The following is a 15,837-nucleotide window of genomic DNA, read 5'->3' on the forward strand; positions in this document are numbered from 1 at the left end:
GACAGTTGAGTCATGAACACTCACATTAGCCAAGGCGAGAGTGGCCTGCAGATCCTTGGATGTTACTCTGGGGTTCTTTGCGACTTCCTTGATGATTTTCCAGTTTGTTCTTGGAAAGATTTTGGTAGGACGACCGCTCCTGAGTAGAGTGACTGTGGTCTTGAACTTTCTCCATTTGTAGATTATCTGTCTGACAGTGGACTGGTGAAGCCCCAAATCCTTAGAAATGGTTTCGTAACACTTTCTTGACTGATGAGCATCAATAACTGTTTTTCTGAGGTCCTCAGAGATTTCTTTTGATCGTGGCACGACATGTTTCCACACACCTGTATGGTGAAGACCAAACTCACAAAGTTTCTAATCTTTATATATGGTGGGGCCTCCCAAACTCACCCCTGAAGATCTATCTAACTATTTAAACACCTGATTCTAATTATCCCCTTAATTGAGCTGATAAAACCAGGGGTTCGCTTACTTTTTCACATACCCTGAATCTTAATTACTCATTGCTTGTCTAATTCATACATCATACATTTTGTTTCAAAAGACATGGAATTGGTTAATATAAACCTTATTGGATATTTAAAGACTGGTTTTGATTCAAGAAGGCTGTAATGGTTTCACAAACTTTCTCGGCACTGTATATTGTAATGAACCAAGTCCTCTCGAAACATAAAAGGAGTTGATGAATCATTCTTCCTTCAAACTCCAGGTCAGGTGTACTATAGTACTCTACAGTATGTTGTGTCAATAGTGTTTTTAAAAGTAAAGGCAGGACACTTTCATTTCAATGTTGAAAATTAAAATGTCTTGCCTGTCAATCAAAAAAATAAGTTAAATACTAGTTTCTATAGTATTATGTTCATGTAAGCAGTACACTGCTGACAATAGAAAAAAAATGAAATATGCCCACAGTTGAACGTGTATTTGTGGAAATACACTGTGTGGAATGATTATTTGTGCAATGACTGTATTATTATTAGTCATTTAGCAGACGCTTTATCCAAAGTGACTTATAGAGACTAGGGGTAAACTATGCACCTCAACTTCTGCTGCTGAATCACTTACAATAGGACCTTGGTTTTACGTCTCAGCTGAATGACGGAGTATAAGGAGGTTAAGTGACTGACTCGGTCACACACAGTGAGTGAGTGGCCGAGCTGGGATTGAAACGAGAACCTCCTGGTAACAAGCCCCTTTCTTTAACCACTGGACCACCAAGCGTCGCCTGTACTAGGTGCAAGGAGTAATGTCACCATATATAAAAAAAAAACTGTTCTGTTGGAAAAAAAAAAAAAAATCCCAACACACTACAGCTGGAGAGAAACAATTCGTGAATAGTGTCTCTGACTGAACAATGCATGTATGTGTGTGGGGGCGAGAGCAGAAATGCTCTGCAACTACAAAACCACAAAACACAAGAGTCAGCACCGACTGCAATGGAAGCCCTGGCTGCTGCGGATTAGCGCAAAGCTCGGCCATTCAGATCCTGACGGCAACGGAGCCCCTGTTCCAGGCAAATCACAGTAATGAGCTGTGTAGCAACTTGATCATACAACCAGCAACTGGAAGGTCACCGCTAATTGAATTAGCACTTCTGTAGAGGCAATTTTCCACAGCGGTCGGTTGATAGAATACTGTATATAATCATTACGAGGCACCTCACGCAGGAGAAGGAGCTGTGTTGTAACTGATTACAGGTTTGATTCACAGAGGGTTTTCCCAAGAGGCTGAATTCTCCAGTGATAAATTACAAAACCTGGAGGGGGTGGGGGGTGGGGGGGGTTGTGCATAATCAGGGCTGTACTGTATTAACAGATCAATATAACACGGCTGTTGTTTTGTAGTTCTGTAAATGCAGTAAGGAAGGCATTACAATAGCCCAATAGAAAGCAATATGTTTTTTTGTGCAAAATCCATCCAGCCCTAATATAGCTTGAAGATGTCATTTATCCTTTCCGTTGCTACAGGTTGTTGCATGCATATTTAGCTAACAGATAAACAGCACGCCCACACACCACTTTTTTGAGTGAATAGGAGACCCTTCATTTCTAAGTATGATATGTGTATTGGCATAAATGGCAAAGCGATGCACTACCCTAAGCATTTCATTTCCTATCAAATTGGTTGTAACACGAGACAGAAGGAGACTGCAAAAAACAAAAAAAAAACACACGCAGAAAACAAATGTAAAGCTACCGAAAAGCTGAGAACATTTTCCTCAAAAAACCAACAGAGGCACCATATGTCGTATTAGTCAACAACATCCAGCTGGGAGTTTCAGTACAATTATAAGAACACTGGGAGGGACTTGCCCGTGGTTCACTTCACCCTCCAGCTTTCACAGGCTACAAGACAAGTATTTTGCTGTTCTAATGAGGAGCATGCTATGGCAGAACAGCTCAGCTTTGGGAACTAAGCTGTTGCCATAAGGCACTATAGCCTGGTGGCTAGAGCAGAGGGAAGGAGGCTACAGAGTCTTGGATTTGATACCATCATGTGTAACAACTAACCTGTTGTTTTTGTTGCATAATTTGGGCATCGATCTAAAAATAATTTGTCTGCCTTTTATCAACCTGGGCCTGTTTTGTGTTATATCAATGCCGCAACTTGTACCTTATACTACTTGTGCTGCATTGGAGCTGAGAGAGAGAGAGAGAGAGAGAGAGAGAGAGAGAGAGAGAATTCATTGGTCCAAGATTATCAGTTCATTAAAAATGGATGTTACTGTTGGGGATTTTTTCCCCCCCAACCATAAAAAATAATTCACTTTAACATAATTTAAACGTGAAAGACAATTGAGGATGATATAACCCAAACTCCCAGCCACACTTTAGGAGATGTTGCAATTCCCTATAAACATGAACTGCATACAGAATTTGTAACTGTTCTACAGGAAAATACCTTTGAAGATTTTTTTCTTCTTTTAAAAGGTCTCATTGCAGAACAACATAAGTGCATTCACTTTATACCAACAGAAAATATAAAAGAAAATAATGTATTGTACATAAATATGTAACTTATTACTGCAATGCTGGCCCCAAAACTGCAAACAAATCCCAAGGGGGTTTACAAATATTCATAAAGATTGTATATAAAAGGAAAGCATTAAGAAGTTACAACCAAGTAAGTTTACGGTAAAACAGTCTTCAGACATGAGTGAGATATACACCACCACCCTAATCTTCATTATATACAGTGCACCCTCGCTATAACAAACCTGTTGGGATCCAAGCCTTTTGTTCGTTATATCGAGGGGTTTGTTATAGCGAAAGGACAATCAAAATTAATGATAACTGTTGGAGTACGTTAATGAGATGATATTATGAATACAAGAGAATTACATTTACCTGTTTGTCTCACGTATGCAGTATTCTGCCTTTGCTTTCGTTAAAGATTTACAATGCAGTACAAAAAGCAAAAATCCCAAATTGAAGCTAAATTTTTATCCAAATTCAATCTGACATGAATCTTTTCAAAGTGCACCAAATAGAAGCCACACACTTTGGACAATAATCCAAGAGCTCGTCCAGTTAAAGATCCAGGCTAAATTCAGTACAGAACAGAGTGAGACACTAACATACTACAGTATATGATATAGAATGGTAAATAATGTCATAGTACCATACCATGAAAATGTATATTTTTATCAAGACTAGACAAGCAGTTCCAATGACAGAGGGCATACCTGGGTTTGTATAATGGCTACTGTCAGGCTTACTGCAGAAACCCAACTGTGGGAATCATCTTGCAGAAAACTATTTATTGGTGGTAAATTAAAGTACAAATATCCTATCCAGGCATTAATTAATGATACCAAGATATTTAGTAGGCTAAAGTATGTGGGGTAAAATGGGTAATATATTTCCCCATCTCATGGATATTCTAACCTTAAAAGTATAACAAATACCACATACAGTACCTAAACTACTTCAGTTTAAAATGATCTATCCCTTATAAATGGCAAATGGGTAATTAAGGAATAATGAATTTCACTATACCTGTATGAGGTACTTCACATAAATTAAAACTAAGTTTTACAGATCCTTCACAGACCCTCTAGTTGGAATGCTTTTTTTATGTTCCCTTCCTATTTTAGGGGTGTTTGCAATCATTCTTAGTGATTCTGATTTGAATAGAATGAGGAAGGACATAGCAGAAGTACCTAGGATTCACCAGACAGACTCAAAGCCCAGTAAAGGTAGATTTAGATAACAATGGAAATAACGCAAAACTAAAGCAACCTATCTTGCAATCAGAATCACTCAGAATGGTTGCAAACAGCATGGAATAGTAAAGGGGAAATTTTAAAAAAGTAACAATGATATTTGAAACTACTAACTCTTCAATGAACAGTATCTTTTTGTTTCATAGGCACCATTGCAGTATAGGAAAAACAAAGATTTTTGATGGGAAGGGGAGATTACAGAGGAGTATTAGAAACTGCCAACTTGTGTGTGTTTGTTTGTGTGTGTGTGTGTGCATTCTGTTTGTGTAGCTTAGGTACAATAGTTTGTCCACAAGAAGACTTGGGCAGCATACACAAGACTCCTGCAGCTGTAATGAGCTTTGTGCAGCCTGAGTCGTTTATCTCTCCTGCGCCTGTCAGCCCTGCACTGCTCCCTGCACCAGACCACCTGGCTCGATGAGGATGATTAGGAAGCTTATGAGCAAATCATGTTCTCCGCTGTGCAGGGAATCAATTTCTCATCCCATCGTTACGTCACGGAACACTGAAGGCGCTGGAAGGACAATGAGAGGCCCGGTCGTTGACTCACTGTTTCTGACGGCAGTGCACTAGAACAGCACACTGCGCTCACCTTACTTTTCAGCCCTTTGCGACCCGACAGCAGTTGCACAAGATTAATCTCCAAGAGCTCTGAGAGATCTCTTTAATGTGTTTTTCACTGCTGAAGGTCTGCTCTTGAATATCGAGAGCGCAGGGTATGAGATTTCAAACCACTCTGCAGTAATTACAATTCCCTTTACCCATCCACCTACCCTTGTAAACCTGAAAGACATCTCCATGAAAATATGCATTTCTTACCACTGTGAATTCACAGCTGTTGAGTTTTCTGTGGTCTGCTGTATTGATTCAGCAAAATAAAATTATATATATGGTCTGTGTATAGCCACCAGTAACTGGAGCTGGACCCCTGCTCTACAGTACAGGCTGGGACAGAACATATTCTGTAGGTGTTGTACTTTAGCACAGTAAACAGAGTTCGGAGGTAAACAGTAATGTTAAAACAAAACCAAATTTCCAGAAAATAATTCTGAACACTCACCTCAATATTATTTGTACTTTATGCTTGACTGTGTCCGGAGGTAAATTAAGGATGGCTTTCTGAAGAAAGGGAAAATGTTTTTTCTTTCTCTGTGTTACCTTTACTCCTTGATTTCCACAAGCAGTATCCTAAATCCTACTGGAATAGGTTACTTCTACTGTATTTACTGTGCTTAAAATGTACAGATTTTAATTTTTAATTTTTTTTTTTTTTAAAGATTATCTTATGTGCTGTAAATTACTTTTGACAGGAACTATATTTTAATCCTTCGGTTTTCCACAGGGACTTTTTCCCACTTCAACCTGTCTGGCTTCCACAGCAAAACATATTGTTTTTTTTACAGACGTTTCTTAAAAGAACACCTACTGTTAAATCTATGTGATTTCAATTACAGTTCCAGAATCCTGAATGTAAATTTCTTCTTTTGATGTTGTTTTTACAGGGGCAATACTAGTTGCTTAAATCACATAAATTCAATTCTGGGAGGTCCCAGTAGATTGCCTAGTAAAAGCACTGCCATTTGGATGGCAGACTGAGCGATGCAGGCTTGATTCAGATCTCATGTGCAGAAAGTTGCCAGTCTTGACTTGGGGCCCAGAGGGAGCTCTACATCAGCCTTCGTTCTCCCATGGGAGGAGAAAACCAGCTAGTTCACCTCATTGTGCTCTGACGACCACTACTGGGCAGAATCCTTACAAGGCCAGGCAAAAACTTCCCAGACTGGGGTCTTGCCTTCACAAATAACATCAGTTGTTCAGGTTTGCCATAGGCTTCCGAGATCACTCAGCTGTGTTTACAAGAAAACTCATTACTTTACCTCCACTGTATCCTGTGATGTCCACATCAGACAGGTATATCTTTCAACATAATCCAGATTGTTTCATTATCTTTTATTCATACATTTTGGATCATAAATCAGCTGAAAATACACTTCTCACTTACTTGAGAGCATTCACCAGGAGAGAGAATTTATCCTAGGAGCATCAAAGTGCGTCCAGACAAGGCTCCCTCCATCAACAAGGCTCGTTTGCTGTGCCCACAAGCTATTCATTTGAATCAGAGCACCAGCACTGTTGCAGGAGCTGGATGCATCGCATTCTTCTTTCACTATACCGTGACAGATTGTGTTGAAGTGAAGATAACTTGGTGCTAGCCAGTTACAGGCTTATTGCAGTCATATGTGTCAACAGACTTTAACTCTTTCACAGCACTCCCATGTACAGGTCCAGTACAGATAACTGCAGACTGCTTTTAAAGTGTAAGCCCATTTCTATTTATTTTTCAGTACAAGGCACTGAATCTGTTCTTTATCTTAGGGATATCTTTCTGTAGTTCTTACCGTTGAAAGAGTTAAAGTCAAGTCCGTAAAGCCCGTCACTCAATCCTAAAGCAATCCCTGTTTGGAAATACTGAATCAGATTCACAAAGGTAACCTAATACTAATGCCACAGTATGTACAATAACCCAGGCCTGTATGGGTGTGTCTGTGTGTTGAAAGGAGTGGAGTCTATCCTGTATGACTCAGGATGGAACATGAACCCATGTGCCTGGGATTATGAACAGAGGACCCTTTGAATACACCAGTCAAAGTGAGCACAGCTCAAATTTTAACCAGATTATTGTTTCACTGTGCGGTGCCCAGATATGCATTTTCCCACAAAGCTCTGGAAACTGTAACGTACAAGATTGTATGGTTATTCTCTTTAACCAATGCTCAGCACATTCAAAACAATGTAGTAATTCACACATCAGAACTGTGAACTACGACTGACTGACAGGAGGGAATGAACCGACCCTTCATGCAGTGCATTTGAAAAGCACCTCCGTCATTTTAATTCGACCTGACCATAACACTGTTAAAAAATCTAAAAAAGAACTCAGAATCTCCCTCAACGTGACCAAAAATTCTTAATTCACAGGCTGGTCTTGCTTATATATTATATTCTACATATATAGCCCTGTAGCAGTATCTGCACACTGTTATGTCACACCAGAAACATCCTTTTAAACTGCTAGACAGCCCAATCAACTGATGCTCATTAATCTAAACACTGTATCGCCCGACCATGTGGAAGTTGTATTTATTTACTGATTTTATTTATGTTTCACAGTAATTTCTGTTTGGAATTGAATGTAGGTACTTGGCTTTTCTAGGAACTGTGTTTTGCACAACTGAACCCATTCTACAATATACAGATAGAGTAACTTACAGAACTGTCATTTTATTTTTTTTATTTAACCTATTGACACCAAAGCCTAGCCCTGGTAATTTGACACAAACAGCAGCAACCAGGAAACAATACAACACAATCAAATATAATGAAATGCACAACAATATTCCAAATAGAAAAAAGGGTGCAAAAAAAGCCAAGAAAAATAATTATTGACCAATTAATTTAGGAATTGTTTGGCATGTGAACTTCAATACATCCCAGACACACGTTTTTAAATCAGTCAATCCACAGACCAGCATGCAAATTATTTCATGTCCTATAACTGTAACTGATAAGCAAAATACATTTCTCCTATCTGCATGAAAAGTCTCCTGAAATGTTGCCAATATTTGGCCTAATTAAAGAACTCAAACAGTATTTATAGAACCAAACTAATGCACATGCGTTGATTTCAGAATTCAGTGTGCATCATTTAAGTAGTGTGAATATGGTTAATTACTTAATTCCAAAAAGCAGTAACAATGAGAGAGCCCACAATGTGTTAATGGGCACCCCAATCCAGCATACTGCAAGCAATGATGTACCAGAGGTACAGTACAATATGGATCTTGCACAAGTAATCCAATACCTTCAACGTATTATCTTTATTATTTGGTGTTATTTTTATATCAGAGACATAAGCTTCCACTGAATCAACATTAAATATATTATCTACTGGGTATCATTCTACTGTAAAAGCTTTATATGATAAAAGGTTATCAGATACAACTTGAGCTAGGGGGTGCCAGTCTTACCTGGGCCAGGGAGTTGTATTTCCGAAATAGCCATATCACACAGAGCATGAAAAAGCTGGGAAATAAAAGAGAGAATTCAATGTTTGCATGCCAGTAAAACTTTCTAACTTTTTAAATTAATAAATATGCTCTTTAAAAAGTAATGGTAGATTGAGATTTTTTTTTTTTTACTTCACTGTAAATGATCAGCTTTTCAGTAATACCTGCAAGATACAAGGTCAAATTACTAAAATATTTCTAAAACAATTGCTAAAAGGTTTGCACTTTGCCTTCCTTCATTTTCTTTAGTACTATTTTCACTGCCATATATTGTTCAGTTCAGCATTTCAAGTTTTCTTAAGTTATAACGCTTCAGTGGAAACAGTGAACAGTGAAATGGTATTGATTCTAATAATGGGTAAAGGATGTTCAAAATTAAGGAACCACACCTTTCTCTCGTGTGAGTGAGATACACAAGCTGGTTTACATGCTTGTGTTAATATATTTGCTACTGGGATTCGACTCTCGTTGGGAAGCAGGTTAGTTTGGGTAGTTGCCAGGCAACCTGCAGGCTCCATCCGCCAACAAAAACAAGTATTGAAGTGTAACAGCAGTACCACAGAGGGCTAAGGACCCTTGCTGAGTTATAGAGGAGACAATGGCTGCCATAACAATAATCTGTATCATCTTACATACCTTGTACGATTGTACTAGCTTCAGTAGTGTTCACTAGGCAAGCCCCCCATTACTGGTGTTACAGAGACATGAACTACATTCATGCCAGCCTTTCTCTATTTATTTTCCATCACACTCACTGTTTGAAAGCCACTAATGCCGAGTTACCAATACAATCGCACAATAATAGGTGACACCTCATACATTCCCACAATGTTCTCACTGTGTGAGTGTATACAGTATACTGTATTAGGTTTTCTTTTTTTATGATGCCGTGACAACAATGGATACGGTACCTTTAACAGTAACGCAGCCAAATTAAAAACAATGGATCTGACACGCAAAGTAAAATATTCAGTAATATTCATCTACATATAGCAGTTGTTGTCTACACTTAGCTCACTGCTTGCTTTGGGTTAAATCACTCTGCAGATCAACATCAGAGATGGAAATAAGACTCCCATTGCATCGTATTTCATCCAAAGAGGTGGAGGGTTACGACAAAGTCCAAAATTATTTTGTTGGACTCGAAAATATGCCGCATATGTCGATTATTTCCGTGTATAATTTAGGGTAGTCTTCTTCCCTACCCATACGCAAGCTGTTTCATCCACCCCTGGTTAGGGTTTAATAAAACACACCTGAGCTTGTTATACACTACAGCTAATAAAGCACATATTAAAACCCAGAATGCTATGCAATAGGAGTCTTATTTCCATCCCCATATATAGATCATTTCTACTTGATAGCAGTGAATTTCGTATCTGGTTAAAATTTGATTTATCCAGTAGAACTATATACATAGTATATATAATATATTTATACATATCACATGTACACAGTAATATACATGTATACACACACATATGTGTATTCAGTATGGATACACACATACACACAGTACCAGTCAAAAGTTTGAGTACACCTGCTTGAAACCAGGTTTTTCATGATTATCTATGCTTTTAACTGTATAAACATGACTATATACACTTAATATTTCATTATGATACTTTTACATATTTAAGCTGGTAATCATAAGTGAACCGATGAGACCGATGAGTCAAAATTTGAAATATTTGGGTACAACCTCAGAGTATTTGTAAGACGCAGAGAGGGTGAGCGCATGAGTTCTGCATGTGTGGTTCCCACTGTCAAGCATGGAGGAGGCAGAGTCACGGTCTGGGGTTGCTTTGCTGGTGACAGAGTTGGTGATCTTTACCGAGTCCATGGTAAGCTCAACCAGCATGGCTATCACAGCATACTTCAGAGGCATGCCATTCCATCAGGATTACGGCTAGTTGGGCAATCCTTCATTCTTCAGCAAGATAATGACCCGAAACACACCTCAAAGTTGCGCAAGAACTATCTGGCGAAGAAGGAAAGTGAAGGACAACTTAATCTAATGTCGCCAGACCTCAATCCCATAGAACTTGTATGGGACAAACTGGACAGAAGAGTCAAAGCAAAGCAAAGCAAGTGCCCTATATCTCTGGGAATTGCTGCAGTAGAGCTGGGAAGACATGTCGGGTGATTTCCTACTGAAACTTATTAACCGAATGCCTCATGTCTGGGAGGCTGTTATTAAGGCAAAAGGTGGCTATTTTGAGGAATCCAAGATTTAGAGACAATTTTCAATTTTCTTGAACATTGCTTTGAAACTCCTTATGTTTTGTTTTGTATATTGTAACATGCGTTTTCATTTTCAAGTATTTACAGAAATGTATACAATGTAAAACATTGTCAATTATGAAAACCTAGTTTCCAGCAAGTGTACTCAAACTTTTGACTGGTACTGTGTGTGTGTGTGTGTGTGTGTGTGTGTGTGTGTATATATATATATATATATATATATATATATATATTATATATATATATATACACATACTGTGCCTTGCAAAAGTATTCAGACCCCTGACCAATTCTCCCATATTACTGAATTACAAATGGTACATTGAAATTTCATTCTGTTCGATATTATATTTTAAAACACTTAAACTCAAAATCAATTACTGTAAGGTGACATTGGTTTTATGTTGGGAAATATTTTTAAGAAAAATAAAAAAATGAAATATCTTGCTTGCATAAGTATTCAACCCCCACACATTAATATTTGGTAGAGCCACCTTTCGCTGCAATAACAGCTTTAAGTCTTTTGGGGTAAGTATGTACCAGCTTTGCACACAGTGTCAGAGTGATTTTGGCCCATTCTTCTTGGCAGATTTGCTCCAGGTTGTTCGGGTTGGTTGGACGACGCTTGTGGACTGCAATTTTCAAATAGTGCCACAGATTCTAAATGGGATTGAGATCAGGACTTTGACTGGGCCACTGTAGGACATTCAACTTTTTGTTCTTGAGTCACTCCAATGTTGCTTTGGCTTTGTGCTTGGGATCATTGTCCTGCTGAAAGGTGAATTTCCTCCCAAGCTTCAGTTTTTTAGCGGACTGAAGCAGATTCTCTTGCAGTTTTTTCCTGTATTTTGCTCCATCCATTCTTCCTTCAATTGTAACAAGATGCCCAGTCCCTGCCAATGAGAAGCATCCCCACAACATGATGCTGCCACCACCATAGTTCACTGTAGGGATGATGTGTCTTGAGGCACGGGCAGTGTTAGGTTTGCTCCACACATAGCACTTTTTTTGTCCAAAAAGCTCTATCTTGGTCTCATCTGACCACAAAACCTTTTCCCACATCGCAGTTGGGTCACTCTCATGCTTTCTGGCAAATTCCAAATGTGCTTTCAGATGGTACTTTTTGAGTAACGGCTTCTTTCTTGCCACCCTCCCATACAGGCCAGTGTTATGCAAAGCTCTTGATATGGTTGACTGGTGCACCATTACTCCACTCCCAGCCACTGAACTCTGTAGCTCCTTCAAAGTGATTGTTGGCCTCTCTGTGGCTTCTCTCACAAGTCTCCTTCTTGTTTGAGCGCTGAGTTTTGAGGGACGGGCTTCTCTTGGCAATGCCTGGGTTGTGTGATGCAACTTCCACTTCCTGATTATTGATCCAACTGTGCTCACTGGGATATCCAAAAACTTGGATATTATTTTGTACCCTTTCCCTAATCTATGCATTTGTGTTAATTCTGTAGAATGCTCTTTGGTCTTCATTTTCCTTCAGATTCACAGCCTTATCAATGATCCTTCAACAGTGGGGTTTTTATCCACAAAATGTGACCGCAACTTTAATGGTTCACAGGTGGAGGCCAATGGTAAGGTAACTGTGTCCTCGTTAGGGCAGTTTCTTTCATCGGTGCAAACTGGGAGCTTCCACAGCACAGGGGTTGAATACTTATGCAAGAAAGATATTTCAATTTTGTATTTTTCTTAAAAATATTTCCCAACATAAAACTAATGTTACCTTACAATAATTGATTCTGAGTTTCAGTGTTTTAAAAATAAAATATCAAACAGAACGAAATTTCAATGTACCATTTGTAATTCAGTAATATGAGAGAATTGGTCAGGGGTCTGAATACTTTTGCAAGGCACTATATATATATATATATATATATATATATATATATATATATATATATATATATATATATATATATATATATATATATATATATATACACATATATATATATATATATACATATATATATATATATATATATATATATATATATATATATATATATATATATATACTATATATATAATAATATATATAGATATATAAATATTATATAGAATATATGGCCACAATCTGTATTTTACTTTGAAATTCTTAATTCATGCTGTGACCTGACCACACGGCTTGGTTTCTATAGTTCCGATAATCAAGGCTTTTATTGGGTGGTATTTAAAAAAAAAAAAAAGTTTACTGGTTAAAATGTGTAATTGACCAACTAGACCACAGAATCTGCTATTTTATAGGATGAATTACCAAATGGCAAAGTAAAATAAACTTACCAGCTTATCAAAGAGAAGGCAGCAGTCACCCGCTTCACTGTGAGGATCAGAACCTGAGGATGCAAAACACATCTGGTTTTATTAACAGGAGCCCAAACAAGAATCACACTGTTAAGTAATCTAGTGCTTCTAGAAGAGAAATCAATCAAAATCAAAAGCTCAGTTATGCTGGAAAGATCTCAAATATAAACAAGGACCCGGAACATGAAAACACATTAATAGCTCTGTTGAACAAAAACAGAAGGCCAGCATGTCTTTCCTCTTTTCACAAACAGTGGCTTTGTGTTTTCATGTGTTCCCACCATGAAAAAGTCCAATGACTAACAGTATTTGGCATACATTTTGTATACCCTACAAAGGGTTTACGCTAACCCTTTTTTACTGCTGAAAAGTAAAAGCATACCCAAAGGGTAATAAAGCATAGTGAAAGCATGGTAAAGCATATTTAAAAAAAAAAACATGACAAACTATGGTAAACTACGATAAATGCATAGTATAATCATGGGTAAAACATGGGAAAGCTGCAAAATTACATTCTGCATTTACTGTGGTAAACTTGTATAATAGTTTATAGTCTGTGTGACATTTTTTGCTCTCTTTGATAATATTTTTCATTCAATTATCTAATGATTTTATAGTTTTCTACTTGCAGAAGCATTTCTGATGCAGTTGACAAACCGACTCAGATCACATCATAAGTGTCTGACCAGTCACGGTTCAGAACACTTACAACGAGGTAACTAAGCAAAAAAAAAAAAAAATCCAAATGTTGTGTTTTTCACTCAACTGCACGAGGGGGTTAGAAGTTAATATAAAAGGTGCCTGGAATTCAAATGATGCTGTACAGAAAAAACATTGCCTGTCTAGCAACATGAAAAGTCACAGATGATAGGAAAGAAAGGAAGCCCATAATGAGAAGGACTTGCAGTCAAATGTCAAAGCACTGTGTTGAAATCATCCTTACTGACAAACGGTCTTTACAGGTGGAAAAGTGCATGGAAAAAGCTGGTTTAATTAAACAATAACTACAGGGTCCATCAAGTGAATGAGGAAATAACAGTATATAAGATCAGATGACTTGTTACCTAATACAATCATCGCACCCTGTTGTGCTTCACGTTTTCCTTGTTTCAGAGTCTTGGTTTTTAATAAAAATAAATGTTAGTCTGCCACAATGCTGTAAATGGACCTTTCAAGTCATTAGTTTGTCCAAACTTTAGCATATCATTTAAGGCAGCATGACAGAATTTCATCTTGAATACACTTCTTCTAGTCTAGTCCACATTGTCTTCATTTTAGATATTCTTTCATTTCCAAGGGGATGTACTGCAGCAGTGCTGACTGCATCTGCCGCAAGGTTCTGTGAAATGAGGTGGCTGGTGTATGTTTCCATGTTGCCTAGCAACAAAACCAACACATCGGGCCCAGTTCATAATTTGAGCTCTCACCCACAGCAGAGTTTCACATCCCAGTTTCACAGTTAAATATGTGTGAAAATCAATTTAGGCATTCATCCATACCTGCATAAATCTGCATTGCTGTGTTATATTTGCTTACTACAGCCAGAGTACTGTTTTATCGATTTGAATGTTTCAAACTGTGAAATATGTCAGCATGTACATGGAACTAACAACATAGCTAGCAGCATCCACAAAATGGTATTCACTTAAACATGTCCATTTTACTGGTTTATGCAGAACACTACACGTCTACCTTTTTTGCTCATATATATATATATATATATATATATATATATATATATATATATATATATATATATATATATATTTGACAAATTTTTTTTTGACCAATTAACTGCAAACTACTTATCTCACAGTGTTCAGTGGGTCTTCTGAGTTGAAAAGATAAAAGACAGTTGAGGATTTTATTCTAGTGAGGGGGGCCGGGGCCAGTTATATATATATATATATATATATATATATATATATATATATATTATATATATATATAGTTATTATCAATAATATTATACCAGGGCTTTGCTCTTTTCTTGTTCTAAATGTTTAACCCAGTAAATTCACAATTTTCCCATGGTTGCAGCATTTCCCATAGTCTACCATGGCTTACCATGTTTTAAAATATACTTTACCATATGTTTCTGGGATTTACAATGCTCATCAATACTTGACCATGTTTTCAATATTCTTTATTACTTTTACTTTTTTTATGAAGGAAGGTCCTGCTTATCAATAAAAAAAGTCAGTAAAATGTGTTTATGAGTTGATAGTGTTTTATTGCCGTCAGTACCAGTACTACGGATATCCCTACTTCTACTTTTAGATTGCTTCCTAACCTACAGAGCATGAAGATGCAATGCACAGCATCCTACAGCTGCAACTTAGTATATTGCAAGCAGGGGCATTCTTCTTCGTCTCACACACAGACTGAAGCAGTGGTAGACAGTCTGAAAAATGTGTCACATCCAGCTAAAGTTATCTTTCGGGAACTTTAGCCATCTGGAATGGTTAAAAGACACTAAGCAACTACGTTTAACTATATATTACTACAAACAAAAACAGACACAAATACATGTTACTTGAGTGTACAATTAAACATGTTTATGGGTCACTGCGGTTATAACACTATTATTGCCAAGCTTAATTTTACATCAGCGTTCTTTGCACGCCCTCTCAAATGTCCCTGCACTGCCAAACTCTGATAAACTTTACACAGAACAGCAGACTAAATGTGCCGTGTTATTCAGTCCTGCACATGGATGAGCATAGTGCCTACGTACCCTGGCCTGTAATATTGCTTGATGTTTGTACCGTGTTAAGTAATATATTGCCATGCTCCCACTGTACTTACACATTTGTAGTCGTCCGAGTTCGTAAGAAAAAGAGGGCAGCGGGTGTTGTTTTTATCATAAACAACGTTTTGACTGTCCATTCTAAAATTGAGTCAAATGTTCTGATGGCATGAAATTCGAAACGTAAAGTCACCGTACTATATGTACAAGCCAGGCAGAATTACAGGGAGAGAGGAGGG

General features: G+C 37.6%; 1 protein-coding gene across 2 annotated transcripts in view; it reads right to left on the reverse strand.

Moving 5' to 3' along the window:
- si:dkey-100n23.5 (cyclic AMP receptor-like protein A) overlaps positions 1 to 15,837 on the reverse strand; it is a 112,941-nt gene extending 97,104 nt beyond the window's left edge. Inside the window, exons 1-3 of one of the 2 annotated variants that reach the window (XM_041259086.1) lie at positions 15,658 to 15,837; positions 12,829 to 12,881; positions 8,257 to 8,311 (exon numbers count right to left, since the gene is read on the reverse strand). In XM_041259086.1, the coding sequence (XP_041115020.1) occupies positions 8,257 to 8,311; positions 12,829 to 12,881; positions 15,658 to 15,738 (189 nt within the window). In that variant the 5' untranslated portion in view covers positions 15,739 to 15,837. Of the gene's footprint in view, positions 1 to 6,230; positions 6,503 to 8,256; positions 8,312 to 12,828; positions 12,882 to 15,657 lie in introns of those variants that run through there. The other variant, XM_041259087.1, reaches the window with a different exon arrangement.

The sequence above is a fragment of the Polyodon spathula genome, chromosome 9 (genome assembly GCF_017654505.1).
Source record: "Polyodon spathula isolate WHYD16114869_AA chromosome 9, ASM1765450v1, whole genome shotgun sequence".
Lineage (NCBI taxonomy): Eukaryota > Metazoa > Chordata > Actinopteri > Acipenseriformes > Polyodontidae > Polyodon > Polyodon spathula.